Source organism: Elgaria multicarinata, chromosome 11, assembly GCF_023053635.1.
Source record: "Elgaria multicarinata webbii isolate HBS135686 ecotype San Diego chromosome 11, rElgMul1.1.pri, whole genome shotgun sequence".
NCBI lineage: Eukaryota > Metazoa > Chordata > Lepidosauria > Squamata > Anguidae > Elgaria > Elgaria multicarinata.
In genome coordinates, this window is record NC_086181.1 from 26685429 (window position 1) to 26708261 (window position 22833).

General features: G+C 43.8%; 1 protein-coding gene across 1 annotated transcript; it reads left to right on the forward strand.

Annotated features, from left to right (window-relative positions):
- The first annotated feature begins 148 nt into the window (after positions 1–148).
- Positions 149–21834, forward strand: LOC134405619 (serine protease 27-like). The gene is made up of 6 exons (XM_063136859.1): positions 149–201; positions 2125–2271; positions 10027–10218; positions 13423–13694; positions 18319–18488; positions 21538–21834. The coding sequence occupies exons 1-6, from the start codon at positions 149–151 to the stop codon at positions 21832–21834; spliced, it is 1131 nt and encodes a 376-aa protein (XP_062992929.1).
- Positions 21835–22833: the final 999 nt, after the last annotated feature.

The following is a 22833-nucleotide window of genomic DNA, read 5'->3' on the forward strand; positions in this document are numbered from 1 at the left end:
CAGTTCACATAATACAATGCATTAAAAAAAAATACAAGAAGGTAAATACAATATAAAAAATTAAAGGTTTCCAAAAATGCCCTTTTCCAACTGCAATAGTTTGCAACAGTAGATCTATTGCAGTTCAGGGCCTCCATCTTCCTTAAAGATGGCGGCTCTCCTGGAAGACGGGCAGCTTGCCAGTGTCAGCAGAGGCTTTAGGTAAGTCCTGTGGGCAGGGAGCAGCAGCTGGTCATCTGGCCAAATCAGTCTGACGCACTTTGGCCCCATCCGGTGCCACCTCAGATTCAGGATGAATTGGCACCCGCTTTGACTCGGATTAAGGGTTCAGGACCGAAGTGGTGCATGCCCCTACTAGCACAGAACAAGTACAGAACAAGAACTACAAATATGTGCAGAGCCAATAAATCAAGCACAGAATACATAATAAGTCAGAAACAGTCAGGGAATATAATATGCATATTGGTAGCATATTATTCTTAATTAAGCCTTTGTAAAATGGGTACATTTCTCACCTGTCTTTAAAATAGACAGGCTAGGAAAAAATACTGATTTTACTGCTTGAGTACACTTAGGAGATTTAGGTCACAATCCTATGCATTTTTAAACCCCAAAAAAGTCCTACAACTCCCAGCAAGTCCCAGCCAGCATGACTTGCTGTGGCATGCTGATTGCTGTCAGACTTTTTCAGTCTGTACCTGCATAGGATTGCCATTAAGTTTTCTGACTGTGCAATCCTAAGTATCCACTTTGAATTAAGCCCCATTAGGAACTTACTCCTACGCTAGGGTGACCATATGAAAAGGGGGACAGGGCTCCTGTATCTTTAACAGTTGTATAGAAAAGGGAATTTCAGCAGAAATTATTCGTATGCATGCTGCACCTGGTGGAATTCCCTCTTCAACACAACAGTTAAAGCTGCAGCAGCTACACTAGAGTGACCAGATACAAAAGAGGGCAGGGTTCCTACAGCTTTAGTTTAGCTGCTGCAGCTTCAACTGTTGTGATGAAGAGGGAATTTCACCAGGTGCTGCCTGTATACAAATGACACCTGCTGAAATTCCCTTGTCTGTGCAACTGTTAAAAATACAGGAGCCCTGTCCTCCTTTTTATATGATCACCCTATCAAATGCACATCAGATGACAGAGAAGAGATTCTCATAATGTCTGGAGACATGCAGCCCTTCATTAACTGACTAATATTAGAGATGTATGCCACACCATTTATGCAAACTGTTCAAGCCCTCTTACAAAGAATCCATGAACTGCAACCCTATATATGTCTACTCAGGAGTAAGTCATGTTGATTTCAATAGGGTATACTCTCAGGTAAGCAGTTTGCTGCCTCAAAACAATAACAAAACAAAATAGGCATGGAAAATGCAGCCCATAAACCCAACAGTCTAGAACCGCAGTTAAAGCAGTAAAATAATGATCGGGACCACCTGTGTGTTTAACAGAGCATTAATACAATCCTGTATTTATCAGAGTTAAAGAGAGCTTTGGCTATTGGGTGGTATAGAAATGTAATAAATAAATAATTCTTTGCAATCACATTAATAAACAACCAATAACAAAAATTGGACCTCCACAGTCCATCATCCATCATCCAATCACCCATCATCCAAATGGATTTGAAGCTCTACTCTTTGAGCAACAATATTTAAAATACACCTATTGGATAAGAGGAGGTGGGTTAGGGAGCATGTTAAAGAATAGCTAAAATGAAGCTAAGCGATTCTCTCAACGCTTCCTATGAGAAGTGGAAGGAACAGAGGAACTCCTAGCTGCAAGGAATGCAAAAATGGAACACTGAGGAGGTGACTTTGGGATAGCGGGAGCCAGCCAAATGGTGCATGATTGGGAAGGAAGGATTCTTCCCGTTGGTCCACATTGCATGAAAAACAGAGTTAGAAACAGGGAAATGGAGAGGCCTGGATGGAAGAAGGCAGAAGTGCCAAGCTGTATTTACCCAACTGGTTTCGTAACATTCCCAGCCATCAACACCCAAATTTGGCCGTATTCCCAGTGTGAATACACCCTGCCGGGATCCATATATAAGCGCCCGACGTTTGCACTGCACAGACAATAACGTGTGCTACCAGATGCTTCTTATTTTGGAAGAGTGCCCTTCCTTACCTCTCCTTGCCTACAAGAAAAAGAAGAAGAAGCAAGCAGTAGCACTATGGGGTGTGAAGGGCAAGGACCAGGGGGAAGAAGGAGATTAATGGGATTGGCTTTGCTGATGTTTCTACAGGCGATGATGGGTAAGTGTTGCTTTTGCTAAATGAGCAAGTAATTCCCATCAATAGGGGACATGCCTGAGCCAACATCACCACTCAGCATCCTGGGGCAGCTGCCAGAACCCCACCTTGGCCCACCACTGATGCCCCCCCAGATCCCTTTTACCTTCTTTTTTTCTGGCAGCAGGCAGTCCCAGGCATCTCTTTAAACTTCCCACAATGCCCAGGGGTGATATTGTCTCAGAGTGGCATGGGTTGACATGGTGGTGCAAACCTGCCTGCTGCCACCACCAGGTAAGCCCATGGGGGCTCACCAAATTAGATGGGGTCGATCAGATGGAAACGCACACACCCCATTACAGAGAAAGCCCACTGACCTAGAGGGCCCTTTGCCTAGGGCCCTCTCGAACATAGAGCTCGACCTGAGGCATGTTGGGTGTCTGGGAAGTGGATGATTTGCTGCAACTTACATCATGGAAGGCTAGGTTTGAGTCTTGCTTGGCATGTCATTCTTCTGGACTCTGCTATCCAGAAAGAGGGAACTTCAAAAAAGGAAGACTTCCCAACATTGGGCCTGCTTGGCCATTGGATGAAGGAATAGGTGTCCCCAATAAGTCTCTCCTGATTTTTACATTGTTCTGATCTGGTTCGTTCTGCTTGAGATGTCCTAAGCCATGATGCTTGAAATTAAGACAAGCTTTGCTTAAGGTAAGCTTTCTAGAACAAAGCAAATGAGGGGAACTTTGTGGGATCTTAACCACCCTGTTATCTAATCAAAGTAACCCTTTTCAAAATCTGAGGTGTTAAGATAAAATATCTGCTTACATTACCTTCTGAAGTTAAGATCTGCTTTGCCAAACCAGAGCTGCTAGACTGCCCAGATCCATGTCTTGCACACAGACTTTGCAAGACTTTAATAGATTTATAAATTCACTAGATTTGTCCTAACTCTGAGATCCTTGAAGGCTCGGAGGTAAGGTCTTACCCGTAGGCTATTTCCAGGATAAGTAGAGATGCCTTGAATGTATTGGGAAGTATCAATGTTTTTGTTATAGTGTACATTTCGGTATATGGTTTGAATTAGTGTGATAATTAAATACATGTTTTGCCTTTCTTCACTTTATTTTCACCGCAAGCTACATAGCATGGACTTGAAAGTCAGGATGATGAGCCAACCTTTTAATATTTCACCGATTACTTAAACGCATTCCCAGAATCAAGAGAGGCACGCCTTATTAACAACAGCAATGATGGCTTCTCCCAACTTGGGTTAGTTCTGACTCAAAAAGCCAGTATTTTTTCAGTCCATAGGGGGGGGAACGAATTTATAGCTTTCACCCCAGATTATTATATTTAATATAACCATATTACAAGTATTTTCAAACCAATGTTGGTGCTGTGGAGTCGATTTGGCCTGTTCAGAGGCCCCAGCAATACAGGGATTGTGAACAAGCCACAGGCCACAGCTAGACCTAAGGTTTATCCTGGGATCATCCAGGGTTCACCCCTGCCTGAGCACTGGATCCCCTGTGTGTCACCTAGATGAACAGGTTTATTATTATTATTATTATTATTATTATTATTATTATTATTATTATTATTATTATTTATTTATTTATATAGCACCATCAATGTACATGGTGCTGTACAGATAACACAGTAAATAGCAAGACCCTGCCGCATAGGCTTACAATCTAATAAGTTGTAGTAAACAATAAAGAGGGAAGGAGAATGCAAACAGGCACAGGGAAGTGTAAACAGGCACCGGGTAGGGAGAAGCTAACAGTATAGAGTCAGAACAAACTCAATATTTGAAGGCTATAGGGAAAAGAAAAGTTTTTAGCTGAGTTTTAAAAGCAGTGATTGAGTTTGTAGTTCTCAAGTGTTCTGGAAGAGCGTTCCAGGCGTAAGGGGCAGCAGAAGAAAAAGGACGAAGCCGAGTAAGGGAAGTGGAGGTCCTAGGGCAGGCGAGAAGCATGGCATCAGAGGAGCGGAGAGCACGAGCGGGGCGATAGTGTGAGATGAGAGAGGAGAGATAGGCAGGAGCTAGACCGTGAAGAGCTTTGAAGGTCAGCAGGAGAAGTTTATATTGGATTCTGGAGTGAATTGGAAGCCAATGAAGAGATTTCAGAAGTGGAGTGACATGGTCAGAGCGGCGGGCCAAGAAGATGATCTTAGCGGCAGAGTGGTGGACAGAGACCAGCGGACTGATGTGAGACGAAGGAAGGCCAGAGAGGAGAAGGTTGCAGTAGTCCAACCGAGAGATAACCAGTGCGTGAACGAGAGTCTTGGCAGAAGAGACAGACAAAAATGGTCGAATCCTGGCAATATTATACAGGAAGAAACGACAGGATTTAGCTACTGCCTCGATGTGAGGAGTAAAGGAGAGCGAGGAGTCAAATATAAAGCCAAGACTACGAGCTTCCTTGACCGGAGTAAGCGTGACATCGTTGACAGTAAGAGAGAATGAGAGGTGAGGAGAGGGTTTAGGAGGAAAAACAAGCAATTCAGTCTTTGCCATGTTAAGTTTCAAACGACGATGAAGCAGCCAGGCTGAGATATCTGAAAGACATGCCGAGATACGATCGTGAACATCAGGAGAAAGTTCCGGAGATGAGAGATATAATTGTGTATCGTCGGCATACAGGTGATATTGGAGGCCATGAGATTGAATAAGCTTACCCAAGGGCAGCATGTATAGGGAGAACAACAACGGGCCAAGCACCGAGCCTTGCGGAACCCCAACTGAAAGGGGAAAAGAGGAGGACGAGCTGCCGTTAGCCGACACGCTGAAAGAGCGACCCTCTAGATAGGAGGTGAACCAGTTATAGACAGAGCCACAGAGTCCAAGGTCATGGAGGGAATCTAAGAGAAGATCGTGATCAACCGTGTCAAAGGCTGCGGTTAGATCGAGGAGGATAAGAATGGAATAATGGCCTTTAGACTTGGCAATAAGAAGATCATTGGTGATCTTGGTAAGGGCTGTTTGTGGAATGCAAAGGACGGAAGCCAGATTGAAAGGGATCCAGAGCAGAGTTATTAGAGAGAAAGTCAAGACGAGAGTAGACCAGACGTTCCAGGATCTTTGAGACAAAGGGCAGGAGAGAGACAGGTCGGTAGTTAGACAGGGATAGTCGATCAAGAGTGGGTTTTTTGAGAATGGGAGAGACTGTAGCATGTTTAAAAGCAGAAGGAAATGAGCCAGAGGACAGAGAAGAATTAATGATGTGAAGCAAGGACGGGAGGATAGCGGGGATAAGATTAATAAAGACGCGAGAGGGAATCGGATCACGGGAACAAGTGGAAGGCTTCGACGAGCGCAGTATTTTAGACAGTTCATCAGCTGAGACCGAAGGGAACGCCGAGAGAGTTGCAGGAGGAACTGACAGGTGAGGCACAGGAGCTGGAAGCGGAGCAGAGCTGGCTAGATCGGAGCATATAGTTTGGATTTTAGCATTGAAGAAAGAGGCAAAGTCATTGGCAGACAGAGAGGCGGGGAGAGATGGTGGATTAGGCTTCAGAAGAGAATTGAAGGACGCGAAGAGCCGCTGAGGGTGCTTAGCATTTGACTGGAAGGGATAAACCTTAGGTTATTATTATTATTATTATTATTTATTTATATAGCACCATCAATGTACAATGTAGGTCTAGCTATGGCCACAGTCTCAACCCCACTATCTGAGGCTGAGGCCTCCTCTACATTTTAGAGAAGCCAGCTCAGATATAGCTTTGTAGGCTGTTAAAAATCCATTTCAAATTTATTTATTTTATTTTGGGTAGTATCATATGAACATAAGCAGAGCCAAGCTGGATCAGGCCAATGGTTCATCTAGTCCAGCATTCTGTTGACCCAGTGGCCACAGGAAATCCACAAGATGTACAAGAGTGCAGCAGTAGGGTGACCCTATGGAAAAGAGGACAGGGCTCCTGTATCTTTAACAGTTGTATAGAAAAGGGAATTCCCTCTTCATCACAACAGTTAAAGCTGAAGCAGCTATAATAAGAGTGACCAGACACAAAAGAGGGCAGGGTTCCTACAGCTTTAGTATAACTGCTGCAGCTTTAACTTTTGTGATGAAGAGGGAATTTCACCAGGTGCTACATGCATGATACAAATGACACTTGCTGAAATTCCCTTTTCTACACAACTGTTTAAGATATAGGAGCCCTGTCCTCCTTTCCATATGGTCACCCTATGTAACAGCACCCTCTCACTCATGTTCCCCAGCATTGGTGTATATAGGCTTACTGTCTCTGATAATGGCGGTAGCACACAGCCATCAGGACAAGTAGCCATTGATATAGTCTTCTCCTCCATGAATTTATCCACCCCCTTTTAAAGCCATCCATATTGGTGGCCATCATCCTATGTAGAATAGACCCATTGAAATGACTGAACTAAATCCCAATTATAATCCAATGGGTCTACTCTAAACAGGACTAATGCTGGATACTACCCTCAGCTTCTGAAAGCGCCATCCGATGAGCGTTTTATTGTACGCTCATTACTGGACACTCATGAAGTTTGTTCAGGTCCCTCACATGATGTCATCTGCCTCCCACCCCATGTGGCCTTCCTTGTGCAACAAAAAACCTCTCAAGTAAGTCCGATATAATTTTAAACCTGGAAGTTGCTGCTCTCTCCTGCTGTGTGCAGGAGAAGCAGCGGGATTAGAGCAGCCTACTGAATGGGCCTCGTGCACGTTGTTTACTTCCTGTTTTGAAAGCGGAAATAACTTGAGGAAGGAAAACACGGGCGGAGAAGCGACTGTAGGGAGCGTGCTAATCCCCGGTGTGATGGAGCTTTGAGTCACCCTGGCTGAAACTTTTAATAATAAAAGCAAATACAATGAAACCCATAAGAAAACACATTGAAATTCTTTTTCTTTAGTTTTATCAGCAGCAACAATAATTTAAAATCATGTGTTAAAACAAAAACAGGCGGCAGTTAAAAAAAAATTCATTCTTGCTAATGAGAGGTGAGTTTTTAAGGTCTCTGGATTCTTCCCCAAATTGGATCAAAACCCAAAAACAGAGAAGGATCCCTGCAGCCTATCTCTGCCAGGTGATCCCATAGCTCCAAAGATCCTTTCTGCCAGACCAAAACACAGGCATCTTTCCCTTTCTGTCAAGCAACTGCAGCAGAAGAAAAACTGGCAGATAAGAACTTAAGAAGAGGCATGGTGGGTCAGATCAAGGGTCCATCTAGTCCAGCATTCTGTTCACATAGAGGCCAACCAGGTGCCTGTAGGAAACCCAGAAGTAATGGCACCTTCTGGCTCATGTTTCCAGGCATCTGGCTTACAGAGGCATATTGCCTCTGATGCTGGAGGTAGTACCCCAAGAAGCTCAGGAGAGGAGAGGAGAGGAGAGGAGAGGAGAGGAGAGGAGAGGGTTTTTGTCTCTTTCCTGCACCCTCTCTGGCATCTTGAAGCATCGGATAACAGCACACAGGCAGTGCAAAGAGAGGAAGTTATCCAAAGATTCTGCAGTTTTGCACTAGTCCAAGTCTATGGATTAGCTCAAAAATTGGCAGAATTGTCCTTCATCTTGCTCCCTTGGAAAACTCAGGCATCATCTAATTTCTGAGTTAATCCATAGAGATTTGGTGGGAGTCCACCTAATTCTGTCGGATGGGCAGCAATATGAGGTAGTAAGAACCATGAGGTAGGAGAGGGGTCCTGTACCACTTCTGAATACAAGTAGAGGCACCCTAGTTTTGAAAGTGCCATGCAGGTGAAAGTTGAACAGCAGGTTAAAAGATTCAGCCCTAGCTCATTCCTTGTTGTGCTAGGTTTTATAATTTGGGGGTGGGAGTACTGCATTGGGGTGTATCCATAAATATAATATGTCGTCTGCAATTTAAAATGGTAAAGCAGGGTGATGACATGGAAAGAAGCACAGGGCTTCTGTATCTTTAACAGTTGTATAGAAAAGGGAATTTCAGCAAGTGTCCTTTGTATGCATGCAGCACCTGGTGAAATTCCCTGTTCATCACAACAGTTAAAGTTGCAGGAGCCCGGCCCTCTTTTGTATCTGGTCACTCTACACAACTGTTACCCTAGGTAAAGTTCATTCCCCCAACCCAGAATTCTGTCTCTACCACTTCACGGCTACTTACACATTGCAGAGAGAGGGGGGGGGAAATGCATCACACACGCACCCCAAAAAAGAGGGCATCAATTTGCATAATGTTTGCATATACTAATTTTATAGAGAGAGATACAAATTTAGAAATGACAACTAATTGAAATAGGAATACAATACATCTCACCTTAGCAGGCAAGATTGTGATCAGGTAACTTGTGTACCTACTCAGTTTGCTGTCCAGGTGTTCACTCTTGATGGGCAATTTGAAAGAACTTGAGTACTCTCCCTTCCTATGGCTCATTATCTAGAGGACCCCTTTGAATAGAGGACTGTCCTTTGTAAAATAGGACAACTGGCCACCCTACAATGTCCACCTCATTCTGCTACATGTGTAGTCCAGGCCTGAGTGCCACCATTTTAACAGGGCCAGGAAAGAAAGTATGTTGTGGCCAGATACAAAAGATGTCAGGGGCTACTACACCTTTAATAGTTACATGGCAAGCTACATCTACAGAAACCCCCTTCGTCTACACAACTATTAAAAGTGCAGGAGCCCTGTCCTCTTTTTTTGCATTTAGCCACACTAACTGCAGCTGCAAAAAATCATAGTTTTGGGAGTGGCACTAATAGCTGAAGAAAATCTTGAATCCTAGTGGACTAGACAGTACCCAGACCCCATCCAAAATTATTGCAAGCCAGCCTAAGGGTTATGGCAGCTCATTTCCCACTGTGAGGTGACTCTGGATTCCAGATCCAATTATTATTACATCGCTTCTGTTCTGACCTTATTTATTTTTGTTTTAGATGCCAAACTGAGTTACGCTGACAGAGGTGAGCACAATTCATATATTTGCTTTCATATTGCCCCATGCCCATGTGTCACTAAGTAGAGAGATTATCTTTTCTTTTTTAAATCCCAAATTTAAGGAACAATATGGAGAAGGACTGTCTTGGCCACAGAGCTCTGTGGAGAATGGCTATTAGAAAATATAAAATGGAAATAGCCATAGTGATTTGACTCAGAAGGATATTGCACTATCAGATAACGTTGAAAAGGGACTCATGCCTTAAAAAATTAATTAAGGTGGCCATATGAAAAGGAGGAAAGGGCTCCTGAATCTTTATGGTTGTATACAAAAGGGAATTTCAGCAGGTATTATTTGCATGCATGGAGCACCTGGTAAAATTCCCTTTTCTATACAACTGTTAAAGATACAGGAGACCTATCCTCCTTTTCATGTGGTCAACCTAGTTTAATATCTTATATAGTATTATAGCAAACCTGTTCTCTGAACACCAATCCTTATGTAGGCAAAATGGCATAATCCATACACAAGTAAGCTTTAAGGAACCCCAGAATGAACACAACATATTTAGGGGGAAGATAAAGGGGGGAACCCCCAAAAAAGAGCCTATTGAGTAATGATTATCTCAGTGGCTACAGAATGTGGGATGTTGGGGAGATGAAAAACTGGGAGAAAGAAGAACAGAATGGAATATTCTGGCTGGCTGGTACTCTGAACAAGAGCACTCCAGACTGCAATGTTTTGTTGCAGGTTACACTTGCATATTTTAAAATAATACAAAACATAATAAGAGCCCTGATGGATCAGAACAATACCCATCTATTCCAGCAACTGGGATATGAAGGTGGGAATTCTATTTAACTATTATAGTTAATACCCATTGATAGATATATCCTAATAATCACCTCTTCTTCAGTATGTGGAAAGCAGGGTTTTCTGAACCGGATCGTAGGGGGGAAAGACTCCCAGGAGGGGGAATGGCCATGGCAGGTCAGCATCAAGATGAATGGGGAGCATCACTGTGGGGGGTCTCTCATCACAGATCAGTGGATCGTCACAGCCTCACATTGCTTCAAACAGTAAGTATGGACTTGGCACCCTGCAGGGGCAACATCAAAGGTAGGCATGCTTAAGCACCTGACAAGGGCCCACTCACAAGAGCCTCCTGGTCCTGCTCTTCCTCTTCACTATTGAACCCTGCTTGTTCATTTGCCTTTCACTCTTCCACAGCCAACAGTGTTGTTGGTGGTGGTGGTGGTGGGGAGGAGGAGGAGATGCCATGGCCTACATGCTCCCTGGCTCTCTGCCTGCCAAGCAGGCAAGTACTGGCAATAATGTCAAAGAGAATGAGGAGCAATAGGAGCTGGTGTCAATGGCACTGAGAAGGGAGGCTCACAGAGGGAGGGGAACTATTGAAAGTCTTGCCTGAGGGTTCTCAAAAACTTGGAACCAGCACTAGGCCTACACCGCTCAGTCCTGTCCATCTCTCGATGGTTGCCAGGGCCAGGAGGAATTCACACACATTTTCTAAAGTCTATTTGGCATAAGGGCTACATCCAGTGTTGGCTGGGAGGCCGGGGTTGCACCTGCACCCACACATATACACACACACTTAGATGCACATACATCTGAGCGCACAGGGATGAGGAGGTTTAAAACTAGGGTGACCATATGACCGGATTTGCCTGGATTTGTCCAGGTTTTTGATGGCAAATCCAGGAGGGGGAGGGGAAATCCGGATTTTTCTCGAAGAGCAGCTCTAATGGGAATTAACAAAAATGCTAATAACTCTGTCATTTTTTTAAGATAAAGATATGAAACTTGGCACAATGATAGCTCTTAGGAAGGGCTTTAGCCACACCAAATTTGAAACAGATCTGTTCATCCATTGATTTTTTAGGAATTTTTTAAAAATTGAAGTTTTAAAATTATTATTTTTAAAATCATCATTTTTAAAGATAAAGAGATGAAACTTTGTACCATGATAGGATTCAGGTAGAGCTTTAGCCACACCAAATTTGAAACAGATCTGTTAATCCATTGATTTTTTAGGATTTTTTTTAAAAAATGAGGTTTTAAAATTATTATTATTTAAACTGTCATTTTTAAAGATAAAGAGCTGAAAGTTGGCACCATGATAGATTTTAGGTAGAGCTTTAGCCATACCAAATTTGAAACAGATCTGGGGCCAGTAGCAAACCCTGTTAACAACAACAGCAGCTTGCAATGAGTGAAGATACAGTCAGAAAAGATATTTGGGGGAAGGGGAGAATGTAACAGAGTATAGCAAAAGCTTCAAAGTACAGCACAACCTACAAAAGTAGGAGTGAGTGAAGTTAATTTCAGATACATTGAATCTCTCACTTGTTCTTTATTTCAGTGATTTTAACATTAAGATGTTATGTAGAACAGATTTGTCTTAAATGTGTGCTGTAAAATCAGACATGTGACCAAGGCTATGTCTTGCTACTGGACACGCCCCCTTGGGGGCGACCATGTTGTCCTCCTTTTTGGTTTCCAAAATATGGTCACCCTATTTAAAACAGTCCATTTTGCCTCTCCCAGCGAACTCCATTGAGATAGCTGTTTCGCTGCATCTACGAGCTGTGGGTTATCACAGAAGTGAGGTCACTAGGAGCGGCTTTCATCTCTGTCATCCCCCGCAAGGTGTCTGCCTTGGAGTTGCTAAGAGCAATACTGAAGCAGTATTTTTCCTCCTTACAAGCCAACTGAGCTGCTGGGTTTCAGGGAAAAGTGGGAGGGTTCCCACAGACTTCATGGGCCATACTAGGAACAGCTAAGAGCTGCATGTGGCCCACAGACAATGGGTTGTGCACCTCTGTTTTAAGCTTTGACTATTGAAATTCTGAGCTCTCTTTTTTTTTAGAGGCACCTGTTATGGGGGGGGGAACCCAACTCTTTTCTTCTTGTGTGTACATTTTTCAGGGCAATAATATTGATTATTCAATGGTTTAGATCCGACCTAAAAATTAGTATTCAATGTGGATCCGAATGACACCAATGTGAAAATTTGGCCAGGACTTAGTTAAGTTTCATGGATTTCAATGAGACCGAAGTGGTTAGCTGAGACTGGATCCAACGTTTTTACATACTGTTTTTGCCCATTCTTCAAACACAGCAATATTTAAAGGAATTGTTGAAGCAGATTTTAATTAAGAGAACTGAAGGGCACCTTCAACACACTAAGATATGCCGCACAGGTCCTCTGAGCACCCGTTGCCCTCAACTGTTAAGCAGGTGGTTACTGGAAAGGGGGCCTTTTCAGTGGTGGCTCTCTGATTCTGTAACATTCTTCCGTAGGGCTGTCTGCCTGGCACCTACATTGATAAGCTTTAGGCACGAAGCTTAAACCTTATTACTCAACCAGGAATTCAATTGATTTTAGCTGCTGTTTTAATTTAGCATGGTTCTATTACCTCTTTACTTAAGGTTTTTTTAATTATTATTTTGTGTTTCTTTTCTGTTGATTTTATTTTTCTATCTCTAGCATTTTTCTCCTACCTTTTAGTGAAAAATGGTTCCCAAGGTGGCCTACAGAGGTTCTTGTTGTTTTACTTATATATGTTTTGAAAACCGCTTTGAAAAGGCTTTTTTGTTTTTCTGTTTTGTTTTGTTTTAAAGAAGGGAATAGGCAAATTGTGGCCTTCCAGTGGTTTTGGCCTTTAACTCCCATGATCCCTACCCATTGGCTATGCTGGCTAGGGCTGATGGGAGTTGTAGGTCAAAAGATCCAGAGAGCCACAAATTGCTCAATCCAATCTAAATAGTTATGTGAATTGAACCTTTCATGCTATGCAGAGGAGAGTTCCTACACAACTCTTGTGCTGCGTGTTGTGTGGAGGGCTCCATGGAGTTTTCCCTTGCGTTGACCTTGGCTACAGAGTTCTCTGACAAGAGGGGTGAAAGGAGGAAGTGTCATTCTAGGAGAGCTGCCAGGATTTTTTTTCAAAGCAATGGCTGATGGGATACCATCAGGAGGACCGGGGGAGGAGAGATGGTGAAGGAACTGTCAACCAAATGTCATATTGACTTTTACTCAACTCCATGGTAGCCCACAGTCACACAACAGTGGAGTTAGAACATGTTGTGTGGGGAATGCCTCCTAAAAACTCAACCATTGATTGGAGTTTTCACACTGCATTTACTAATGTGTTGTCTGAACTGAACCTTTGTTTCTTTGCTGCTCACAAACCCATTCTTGGTTCCCCCTCACCTTCAGGGATAAGGATCCCCTCTCCATCTGTCTCCTTTTGTGTCTCTAGTTTCAGCACTCCATCCAATTTCACAGTGTTGCTTGGAGCACTGAAACTCTCAAATCCAGGTCCTCATTCCGTCACCGCTGCTGTAAGACAGATCATCCTCAATCCTACCTACGACGGGCATGTGAGGAGTGGAGACATTGCCCTGGTACAACTGGAGCAGCCAGTGACATTCTCCAAATGGATCATTCCCATCTGTGTCCCTGATGCCAATGTCAACTTCACCCCAGGACACAAGTGCTGGGTCACTGGTTGGGGAGATGTGCAAGCCAGAGGTAAGCAGAGAAAGAGAAGCAAACTTCACTGCAGAAACCAGAATCTATACTAAAGATGTTAAAAGTGCAATCCTAATGCATGTTTAGACAGAACACAGTCTGACAACTTTGTTCTATCTAAACATGCCTAGGATTGTGCCTTACTTTATTTAACAGCCATACTCTCTTCCTGGGGGAATCTTGGGAATTGTCACACTGAAGGATGGGGGTTGGAGCTAAACATTTTTAACAGTGAAACATCATTACCTCACCAAATTCCAGTTTTCAAGGTTGAAAATGACAGTTATCTATAATCTATTTTATTTATTCATTGCATTTCTATACTGCCCGATAGCTGAAGCTCTCTAGGCAGTTCACAAAAACAAAAACCATCAAGTACAATTCAAGGTATAAAACAAACCACAATATAAAAATACAATATAAAAGTACAACAACAATAATAATAATAATAATAACAATAATTTATTTCTTACCCACCTCTCTGATTGGATTGAGGTGGGGAACAATAGCAAGCATAAAGTACATAATATATAGAAGCACAAGCAGGACAAAACCGAGCAGCACTGCAGAGATTTATACAGATTTAAAATACAGATTTAAAACAGCAACGCTAAAAGACTAAGGCCTCATCTACACCAAGCAGGATATTGCACTATGAAAGCGGTATATAAAAGGCAGGAGCCACAGCAAGCAGGATATAGTGGTATGAAAGCGGTATATGGTATGTGTCAACAGGCCTCAACAGTTGTCAGTGCACTTCAATACCTCTGTAAAGCAGTAGTGTGGCTCCTGCCTTTTATATACTGCTTTTATACCACTTTCATAGTTCAATATCCTGCTTGGTACAGATGAGGCCTAAGATGGTAGACTATTAAAATACTGGGAAAATAAAAACAACTTCAGCTGGCCTCAAAAAGAGTATAACATAGGTGCCAGGTAAACCTCTCTAGGGAGCTTGTTCCACAGCTGGGGTGCCACAGCAGAGAAGTCCCTCCTCCTGGTAGCCACCTGTCCACTTCCTTTGGCAGGGGCTCATGGAGAAGAACTCGTGAAGATGATCAAAGAGCTTGTGTGTCTATCCTTTTGGCCGTCTGTCATCACCATTGTGCTAAGACTGTGAAACCTAGACACCTGTAACTTAGCAAGCCTACTAAGAGGATCCTACAGGTGTGCACCTTGGGCTTGTGTTGTTGTTGCTTTAAAACACATTAATTAATTTAAATTTACATAAATGTGCCTTCGCGTTTGAAGCCTGCAATACTGACTACAGTCACGAGATGGCAGACTTTCCTATACACTTTGAAGCCAGGAGGGAGGGTTCCCTCAGGGGATTGGAGTGGCATGTTTGTAGAATGGATGCATCCTTAGGCACTAGGTAGCTGTAGTGATGCACGATTGCAAGCATAAAGCTCCAGGTTTTATCTTTGGTAACTCCAGTTAATCCCTATCAACACCAGTTCACAGATCTCAATTAAGAAGAGGAAGACTGGGGGCAATTTCATTTTTTGGCAGGACTGCTGCCACCCCCATTAGCAGTTTAATGATGACAGGTAGAAATTAGGCAAGAGAAGAAATACAGCCTTCATTACATCGTCAGAACAGGAAATGTTCTACTTGCTGAATTTCAGCTTGTTATTGCAGCTGTCAAAGGCAAAGAAATTGTGTCATGAAAATAAAGTTGGCATGCTCTTTAAGAAACTCATTGCATGGAATGACGTATTCAGATGTCATGGAGGAAACCAAGAAGAAAATGTCACTGAAGTCCAATGGGCAGAGAGTTAAATTTATTAAAGCTTGGGCTGAACATACCCACCATTCATGGGATCGTTTATCCCCCACAGTTGTGTCTGGGGAATGTATTTGATGACTTTGCCCATGGGGTAACCATCTTTCCCCCCCAGAATGCCACTGGGAGCGATGCAATGTCATGATGTCTCATCATTCCCATTTGGTATCCTGCCCCAGGAATGCAGTCGGGCTGGTGAGAAGAACATAGGAAATTGCCTTATACTGAGTCAGACCATTGGTCCATCTAGCCCAGTATTGTCAACACTGACTGGCAGCAGCTCCCCAGGGTTTTCAACCAGGATTTTTTCCAGCTGAACCTAGAGAGTGCAGGGATTGAACCAGGGACCTTCTGCATGCAAAACATGTGGTCTACCACTAAGCCATGCCCCATACCTGACAAAAACCTGCTCTTAGAGCTTTTTTGGGGGGGGGGTTGTTGTTAAAAAAAAAAGGAAGAGAAAAGACCCCCCCCTCAGCCACCTGTATTGAAAGTAAGAAAATTCTTAGTCCAAATATTAGTCCAATCTTTCAGAGGTGTTTTTACCTCTCCGCCTGCCTCCCAGCACCCTTTTAAATATTGATTTCATCTGTTCCAAATGGCCAGTTGCCAACAACAGAAGAGCTGCCACATTTGGAGTGTCTCTACATTAAGGAATAAAACCGCTCCCTTACCAGGATCTTTTTTTCTTGGGCCTTTCAGTGTTCACTATGGGCTCCTTCAGATGTGACCTTGTGGTTTGAAATTGCAACCTTCCCCTCTGGCCAATGTTCCCTAAAGCTCAATTAAACACCGCAATCTAGTAATTAATTCCATGATTATTTTAAATACTGATATATCTCTGGGGGTAGCGAGATTTCTGGGGGAAGACACAAGAGACGTCCTGGAAGTTGATGGCATCATGTAATGGACCTGCAAATATCTGTGAGTGGCCAATCACAAAAGTGCCATATATCATTGGTGTAGACATGCTCTGAGTCTGGTGACACCTTATAAAGTCTAGCTGGTTTATTATGCCATAAGCTTTCACAATAGGTCTGCTTTGTCAGATGCATGATTTGGGGAGCCACCCTCCATGTACCGGTATTCATAGGCCTTAGCTAGACCTAAGGTTTGTCCCGGGGTCATCCCTGCCTGCTCCCGGGATCCCCTGTCACTTAGGTGAACAGGGATGACCCCAGGAAGATCCTGGGATAAACCTTAGATCTAGCTAAAGCCATACAGAGAGAAGAAGGTGGTGGAGGTGTTTTTATAAAGTAGGTCCCAAAGGCTGAGCGATGCAAGGGACAAGCATGCCACATCGCAATGCAAAGCAGAAATGAAAATGAGATCCAGCCCAAAAGACCCATCAGAGTGGGTGTAACTGTCTCCCAACTAGTGATGAATTGGCAAATCAAGATAAATGACACACACAAACTCCTAGACAGGGACAATTACCTTTTGTAGTGGGCGAGCCACACCTTGTCACTATTAAGCCCAAGTCTGTTAGTGCCAACCATATTCCAGTTCACAAATAAGTCTCCCTTTGAAATGCTTTTGTTGATATATGAGCTTTCAAATCTGTTACAGGGATGGGCAGATTTGTCTATTTCTAATCCATGTTACTCACATCTTTTTACCCATAATGGTGTTCCATTCCGTGCCTGCGTTAATCTGCAATCTATTTTTTTTAAAAAAAAAAAATCCTCCCAAATGCAAATTTAAATGTGTATTTTCCATCAAAATACATATTTGAATATCTGTCTTCTTTCAATATACATATTTGGACATGTATCTTCTCTCAAAACATTTCTCGAAAGTGATATGATTAAATGGCTGAGATCTGTGTCATAATATTCAGGGTCAGTGCACACTGTTAATTGTATTCAGTTCACATTGAAATCAATGGGGCTTAATTTATGTCAAGACTAATTTGTCCTATTGGTTTCAAGTGGGATTTAAATTGAGTTAACATAGCCTGGCTCCAACCCTCAGAGCAGTGTGAAATCTGGTGGACAGTAACGTTCCATCAATACATTCGGCTTTGGCTGATACGCCAGCTGCGCCCCTTCCTAGAGTCTGAAGACCTAAAGACGGTAGTGCACATGCTGGTAACTTCGAGGCTCAACTTCTGCAATGTGCTCTACATAGGGCTACCTCTGTGCCTAGTCCGGAATCTTCAACTAGTTCAAAATATAGCAGCCAGGTTGGTCATTGGTACACCTAGGGGTGACCACGTTACACCAGTTTTAAAATCTCTTCACTGGCTGCCGATTAGTTTCCAGGCAAAGTATAAAGTGTTGGTTATCACCTTTAAAGCTCTACATGGTTTGGGTCCAGGCTACCTGCGGGATCACCTTCTCCCATACAATCCGCCCCACACACTCAGGTCCTCTGGGATAAATTTCCTTCAGCTAGCCAAAACTAGGCTGACAGGTATTACTCAGAGGACCTTCTCTTCTGCTGCTCCCAGACTGTGGAATGGCCTGTTGGAGGAGATTTGTCAACTTAAATCTTCTGGCAGGCCTCTTCAGTGGAATTTTAGGATGCTTTTAGGATGTTTTTTAGGAAGTTTTAACAATGTATACTATGTTTTTAATCCGTATTTTATGTATTTTATACTTATTGTTGTTCTCCGCCTCGATCAGGATGGAGAGGCGGGTAAGAAATAAAATTATTATTATTTATTATTATTTTGTATTCGGCTGAGAAGTGGGATCAGGTCACTTTGTGTAAGAAGTGCAAATTCCTCAAGCCACACTGGTTTGTTAAAGAACATCCAGGGAAAGGTTACTTTCCAGGTGTTGCCGTTTTTATTATATCCTGGGAATTAAATCTCTTATCTTGCTGTCTTTGCAGATAGACACCAAACCTCTGATATACTAAAAAAGCTAGAGGTTCCCATAATCAGCACAAAGACCTGTAATGCCCTCTACCTTCAGGACTCTGGACAGTCCAAGGGCACACTGGACATTAAAAAGGACATGTTATGTGCCGGCTTTGCTGCTGGACGATGGGATGCCTGCCAGGTGAGACCCAACTCTGTTTCAATCAATTAGAAAGTTACAGGGCTCAACCAGTGCTGAAATTAAGAGGTAGCGGAGTGATCCCTTTACCATTTATGGCACAGTCCTTTGGTGACTGATTTTAGAAAGGTACTGAATAGTCAGGTTTGGAACAAAACTGGGTGGGAGCCACAGGGTGGGATTTATTGTTTTCATTTATGTGTTTGTGTTTTTTAATGTTTAATTTCCTTTTAAACTGCCAAATAACTCAGTGCACAGCTGCTGTGAAAAAGGCAAATTCCATGTTAGGGATAATTAGGAAAGGAACTGAGAACAGAATTGCTAATATCATACTGCCCTTATACAAATCTGTGATGTGACCACACTTAGAATACTGTGTCCAGTTCACCTAAGAAAATATATTGCAGAGCTGGAAAAAGTGCAGAAGGGGGCAGCTAAAACAATCAAGGGGCTGGAGCAGCTTCCCTATAAGGAAAGGTGACAATAGCTTAGGGAGAAAGGGGAGTAAGGGGAGTCATGATAGAGGTGTACAAAATAGAGGTGGAGAATGTGGGTAAGGAGACATTTTTCTCCTCTCATAATACTAGAACCCAGGGTCATCCCATGAAGCTGATTCACGGGAGATTCAGGACAGATAAAAGAAAGGACTTCTTCACACTACACATAGGCCGTTTCTACACCAGCCCGAAAATCCGGGCTGGTCACGGCTGAGTCCCTGTGCATCCAAATGATGCACAGGGACTCCCGGGACTCCCGGGGGCAAGGGGGGACAAGCATGGGTTTTTCCAGAGATAAATAATCCCTGGGAAAACCCAATTCTTCCTGCGTTCTCGGGATCATCCCAAGACCGCGGGACATGTGGGTGCCCGTCCCAGCTTCTTCCCTCCTCCCTGTGAGTAGCGGGGGTCAGTAGGGGGAAGGAGCTGGGCCTGGAGGAATTGAGGGTTTGGGGGGAGAGGGGTCGGGGGAGTTCCTTACCTTTTTTTCCGCTGGAGCACAAGTGTCCCCTGTATCCTTCTACACCCTTATGGTGTAGACTATGGAATTCACTTCCAGAAGACATGGTGATGGACACCAATTAGGATGGCTTTAAAAGGGGGTTAGGCAAATTCCTTGAGGATAAGACTATCAATAGCTACTAGCCCTGATGGCTCTGTGCTACCTCCAGTATCGGAGACAGTATGTTTACGCACATCAGTTGCTGGGGAACATGGGTGGGAGGGTGCTTTGCACTCATGTCCTGCTTGTGGGTTTCCCGTGGGCATCTGGTTGGCCACTGTGTGAACAGGATGCTGGACTAGATGGAATCCTGGTTTTTTCCAGCATGGTTCTTTGTATGATGTTACATTCTTATCTGGATGGTGGCATCATCGCCCAGTTTCCTCTAGGTCACACTGCCAATGGTGGTGCCTGCCATGGCATTCCACAGTGGATAGCTCACTATTTGAAGGCATTCTCTATTTGTAGGGTTGCCCAGTCCATGTCCAGTTTCAAGGTAAAGAGTGATAATCAGGGAGAGCAGGAGTCTTGAATTTGCCCATCATCAACAGTTAGCACTGGGCAATAGACTAGACACTTCCTCACTATTGGGAAGACATAATGTCTTCCCGTTTAAATTATAATATTTTTTTCTGAATCTGCATGTCTCTCTTTTATCTTCTTTTTTGGTAACGCATTTCCTCATATTTTGGGAATGCATAAGTGGCTGCCCTACAGATATTCCACTCTGAGCCTCAGTTGGTCACATACAAATCACCAAAAATGAGGAAATGCATCACACACACACACACAGAGAGAGAGAGAGAGAGAGAGAGACAGACAGACAGACAGACAGACAGACAGACAGACAGACAGACAGACAGACAGATAGATAGAGGAAGACATGGATTTTCATAACATGTGCACATCCTAATTTACATTTAAGGAATAATTGCTCTACTTTAAATAGGAAAACAATATATCTCACCATAGTGGCAAATACAGTGGCCAGATGACCTGTCTGCTTGCTCAGTCAACTAACTTGTGATGGGCAGCCAAGACTCCGGCACTTCCTCCTTATGGTTCTTTATCTCCAAACTGGACTTGGGCAGGATCTACACTACTGCTTATAACGGTTTATAATGGTTATGACAACTGTTCAGGCCCAGGACACATTACATGTACTGTTTCCATAACATTTTAAAAGGGTTATATCCTGCTTGGTATAGATCAGCCCTTGGACAGTCCTTCCAATAGTGGACTACCCTCTATAAAGTAGGACATATGGTCACCCCATCTGGGCCTCCAGCAACCACAGTTGTAGCCACCATCTCCATTTTCCCAGAATGCCGTGCTCCAAATGTTATGCCCTTCCATGGCATTGTGGGTAAAAACATCTTGCAGCAACCACTTTGTTTTTACCCTTTACATCGTGAAATGATGGGACCTCTGGGGCATTGCATTTTGGGAAAACTAAGATGGAGGCCACAACTTTGGTTGCTAGAAGCCCAACAGACTGCCAAGGGCCCCCCTCAGCCTTTGAGCTGGCACTGATTCAACTTATCTCTTAGAGCATCATCAAATGGGGGGGGGGAATCGTGTTTCCTTACCATCGCTTCTCCACTCCCGCTTTTGTCCCTCATTACTTCCTCTTTCTGCCCGGAGGGGAAAGAGGAAGCAAATAAAGACCACATGGCTCATTCAGGGGCCGTTTTAATCATGCTGTTTTCCCTGCACAAAGCAGGAGATCATGGCACATTCCATTTTAAAAAAAAAGTCGGGTTAAAAGGGGCCTATTTTGTGATGGAAAAATGAGCGGAAGGAGCAGGAGACACGTGGGAGGCAGACGATGTCGTCTAAAGGACGCACGTACATCTGTAAGTGGGCAGTAGTAAGTGTGTGATAAAACGCTCGTCTGATGAACCTCTTAGTAGAGAATCAATGTTGTTGCTGCTGCTGCCATCATTATTATTTATTATTCCTCCTGCAGACCTTGTACAGTATTGTTGTCAGGTGGCTTCTCCCATCTCCATAGTTATATTTCCCATGACCCACTTGGGTTTTCTCCGCACAGGGTGATTCAGGAGGCCCACTGGCCTGCCGTCTGGATGATTGCTGGCTCCTTGCAGGCGTGGTGAGCTGGGGAGATGGGTGTGCACAGAAGAACCGTCCTGGCGTTTATGCCCGTGTCACATCCTACCAGCCCTGGATCCACAGCCTGATACCAGAACTGGCCTTCACAAGCGTGAGCAACAAGAGCCATGGGCCAATTGTGAACAACAAAAGCACTATCAACGGTGCATCAACAGGCCATTTTAGCCTCCCCTCCATTGCCATAGCCTGCGCCATTTTGCTGCTATCTTTTGACTAGACTTTTTAGAAAAGGCAGGCTGCTCTTCTTCAGGGAAGAGCTTTGGGTTATTCCTGTACACTCAGCTTGGAAGGGGACGGAGTGCATCACAACTGCCACCAAAGTAATGAAGAAGTCTTCTGATTCTGCTACTATTAAAGCTGCATTCCTTTGCCCTGACACTCCAGAGATTTATGAATATCCAGAAACTGAGGGGATGCCCCATTACTTTCTTTTTTTGCTTTTCATGGACTCCATCTTCCACTCCAGGGACAGATTTTGCTCAGTGATTGGAGCAGAAGGACATGTAGCTGGATTTTGTTCCCAGCCTTTGAGCAGGCTCAGTTGTAGAACTTGACAGGGCTTGTACCCAGAATGTTACTGGCCCAATGGTACTGATGCCTGTTGTGACCCTACCTATCCTCCCATCCACCCTGCAAAGCCCACTCTTACCTTAGTAGCAGCAGTGGGTAGGTGGGAAGCTGCCATTTTAAGGTATCCCCAATGCCCTGGGGAGAAGCTTCATTGGGGCACTGTGGGTAGTTACTATTTCTCATAGCCACCCAGACATTTTCAGGAGAGGAGAGTTGAATCAGATCAGAGCTGTGGTGCCGGTGTACTTGTATGTTTTCTCCTGTGAGGCAAATAGCAGCTTAAGGGGGCAGTGAGGATCACAGATTGTATCCAAAGTTGGTCTCACTTTGAGTAGCCCCATTGAATTCTATGAGACCTAAGTTCGGCCTTAGCTAGACCTAAGGATTATCCCAGGCAAATGGAGGGGTCGTCCGTGCCTGCTCCCGGTATCCCTTGTGTGTCATTTGGATGTACAGGGATGATCCCGGGACAATCCCGGGATATAGGCCTGGTCTAGCCATGGCCTTAGTGACAACTATTAGGGTGACCATATGAAAAGGAGGACAGGGCTCCTGTATCTTTAATAGTAATATAGAAAAGGGAATTTCAGCAGGTGTGAATTGAAGAGGGTGGAATTCCCTCTTCATCACAACACTTAAAGCTGCA

What these genes read in the sequence shown, in the direction of transcription:
- LOC134405619 (XM_063136859.1), top strand. Translation starts at nt 149, where the DNA reads ATGGCGGCTCTCCTGGAAGACGGGCAGCTTGCCAGTGTCAGCAGAGGC. An exon ending in AGTGTCAGCAGAGGCTTTAG is followed by an intron (nt 202 to 2,124) that starts GTAAGTCCTGTG and finishes TTATTTTGGAAG; the next exon opens with AGTGCCCTTCCTTACCTCTC. An exon ending in GACGATGGGATGCCTGCCAG is followed by an intron (nt 18,489 to 21,537) that starts GTGAGACCCAAC and finishes TTCTCCGCACAG; the next exon opens with GGTGATTCAGGAGGCCCACT.